Raw genomic sequence first — 2,477 nt, 5'->3', positions numbered from 1 at the left:
GATGGCGACGGAGTGCACCCGGGACGCGATCCAGCGCTTCCTCACGGAGCGGGGGGGCCGGGTCCCGCACGCAGACCTGACCCATCACTTCCGGCGGGTCTTCCCGGAGGACGACCCCCCGCGGCGGAGCGCGCTCCGCGAGACCTTCAAGGCCCACGTGGACGCGCTGGCGTGCGTCCGGGTGGAGGACGGCGTGCGGCTGGTGTGCCTCAAGAAGCGCTACATGCGCCTGGTGACGCCGCGCGCCCCCGCGGTCACCGTGGATGCTGCTGCTGCTGCTGCTGCTGCTGCTGACCCGCGCGTCGCTATTGGCAACGGGACGGGCACGGCGCGCGCGGAGCCGGTCGCGATCCCCGCACCGGCTGACCTCCGTGCGCGCAGAGATGGAGATGGAGATGGAGACGGAGACGCGGCGATAAGTCCGTCGTTGCGCGCGCGCGGCACGGCGCCTGGCTCGGATTACGGAAATGATGACAGCGAGGAATGGAGAGCGAGCGCACCGCCCGTCCCTCAGGTAAACATTCCCGCGTCTCCATGCGCCCCCTCCACCTCCACCACCACCTCCACCACCCCCGCTGAGTCGTCTAGCACCTCGGACGCGCACGGGGAGAGCGACATGGGGAGCCGCTGGAGTTCACACGGCGCGAAGACGTTGTCGATCGAGAGGTGCGGCGCGCGCAACGAACCGCCGAGGATCGCCGTGACCGCCGCCTCACCGCTCCCGGCGTCTGGCGACGGCTCCGTGTTCGTCCTACCGCCGGGAACCGCGCCTCGCGGCACCGCGTCTCCAGGTACGCCTAGGCACGCCTCAGCCGCGGCAGATGAATCACAGCGACAAGTCCGTTGTTTTGACAAGAGTCTCACTTCGGATGACGAGGACGTGTTTGGACGCGATAATAATGACGGCGGCGGCGGCGCCGGTGGCCAAGTGGGTTCGCCGCAGGCGCTGCGCTCCATGTCGCAGCGCAACGCGTCTTTCTCCCTCTCGGCGCGACGCGGCGACGCGGACGGCGACGCCGCCTCGCTCGCCTCGTCCACGGACGACGGCTCCTCCTCGTCGTCCTCCGCCTCCGCGGCGGCGGCGGCGCTGGACCCGCTGGAGCACGAGTGGATGATGTGCGCGTCGGACGGCGCCTGGGAGCGCCTGGCGGCCCTGCTCGCCGGCGAGCCGTCGCTCCTCCTGCGCCGGGACTTCGTGACGGGCTTCAGCCTGCTCCACTGGGCGGCCAAGCGGGGCGACGCCGAGCTGCTGGCGCTGGCGGTGAACTTCGCCAAGCGCCGCGGCGTCGCCGTGGACGTGGACGCGCGCTCCAGCTGCGGCTACACGCCGCTGCACCTGGCGGCGCTGCACGGCCACATGGAGGTGGTGAAGCTGCTGGTGGGCGCGTACGACGCCGACGTGGACGCGCGCGACTACGGCGGCAAGAGGGCGGGGCAGTACCTGGCCGACGGCGCCGCCGTGGACATACGGGACATCATCGGAGCGTTTGACGACGACGACGGCGGCGGCGGCGGCGGCGGGGAGGACGGCCGGGAGGAAGGGGCCCGCTGGAGCTTCCTGAGGCCCCTGAGGATGTCGGGGCCCGGCGACGGGGAGGCGGGCGGCGACGGCGGCGGCGGGCGGCGGGCGAGGGCCAAGCCGCTGAGGCGGATGTCGTCGTTGGGGCACGTCAAGCCGAGGCTCCAGAGGCTGAGGGACCGGACGTCCCAGATCGTCCACAGCGCGTCGTTCCGCGAGCTGGGGGCGGGGCAGCCGCCCCGGCCCAGGTCGGAGTACGTCCCCCGAGCGGATCCGCCGCACTGACTGAACGAGAGGGAGTGGGAGGATGGACGGCGGGGGAGTTCAGGGTCGGAATCAGTAAAGTAGCAGGTCAAAGTGCAGTGTTGAAATCAGTAAAGTATCATCTCAAAGTGCAGTGTTGAAATCAGTAAAGTATCATCTCAAAGTGCAGTGTTGAAATCAGTAAAGTATCATCTCAAAGTGCAGTGTTGAATTTAGGGATGGGTCAGAATATTCGATTATTCGATTATTCGTTCCCGAGGGTCAAAGCCGATTTTTAACATTTGGACCGTTAACATTTTTTCCCCATTCAAATAAACAAGAATTAACGGACGGAACTAATGTTGGTTCTGTAGCACTATTAGTTTTTATTATTATTAATCATGTACAGAAAAACAATATACACAATACACAAGCATAAATATTAATATATATGCATACAACACAAACACTGATCACTGTTAAAGTTAGGTTTTTTTTGCGTTTAAGATATTAAGTGATTTCTTGCTGATGATCCATGGCTGCCTTTGTGAACGTCGGCGGCACACGTCGAATAATCGATTATTCGTTCATACCACCCACTGATTATTCGACCATGGAAATGTTGAGTTAGTCACATCCCTAGTTGAATCATCTCAAAGTGCAGGTCTATTACAGAGGATATGTAAAGGCACATAAGCAGCGTTTCCAGACACTG

The 2,477-nt window shown here is 63.0% G+C and overlaps 1 protein-coding gene across 1 annotated transcript in view; it reads left to right on the top strand.

Annotated features, from left to right (window-relative positions):
* The window catches only part of LOC311373355 (ankyrin repeat domain-containing protein SOWAHC-like), a 2,800-nt gene extending 578 nt beyond the window's left edge, over positions 1–2,222 (top strand). The window contains exon 1 of the mRNA XM_084490124.1: positions 1–2,222. This exon is cut by the window's left edge and continues 578 nt beyond it. Within this exon, the coding sequence (XP_084346250.1) occupies positions 2–1,804 (1,803 nt within the window). The 5' untranslated portion in view covers position 1 and the 3' untranslated portion in view covers positions 1,805–2,222.
* Positions 2,223–2,477: the final 255 nt, after the last annotated feature.

Source organism: Micromesistius poutassou (genome assembly GCF_964030765.1).
Source record: "Micromesistius poutassou genome assembly, contig: SCAFFOLD_1786, whole genome shotgun sequence".
NCBI lineage: Eukaryota > Metazoa > Chordata > Actinopteri > Gadiformes > Gadidae > Micromesistius > Micromesistius poutassou.
Note: the sequence above shows the minus strand (reverse complement) of the source record. Positions and strands in the feature narration are given on the sequence as shown.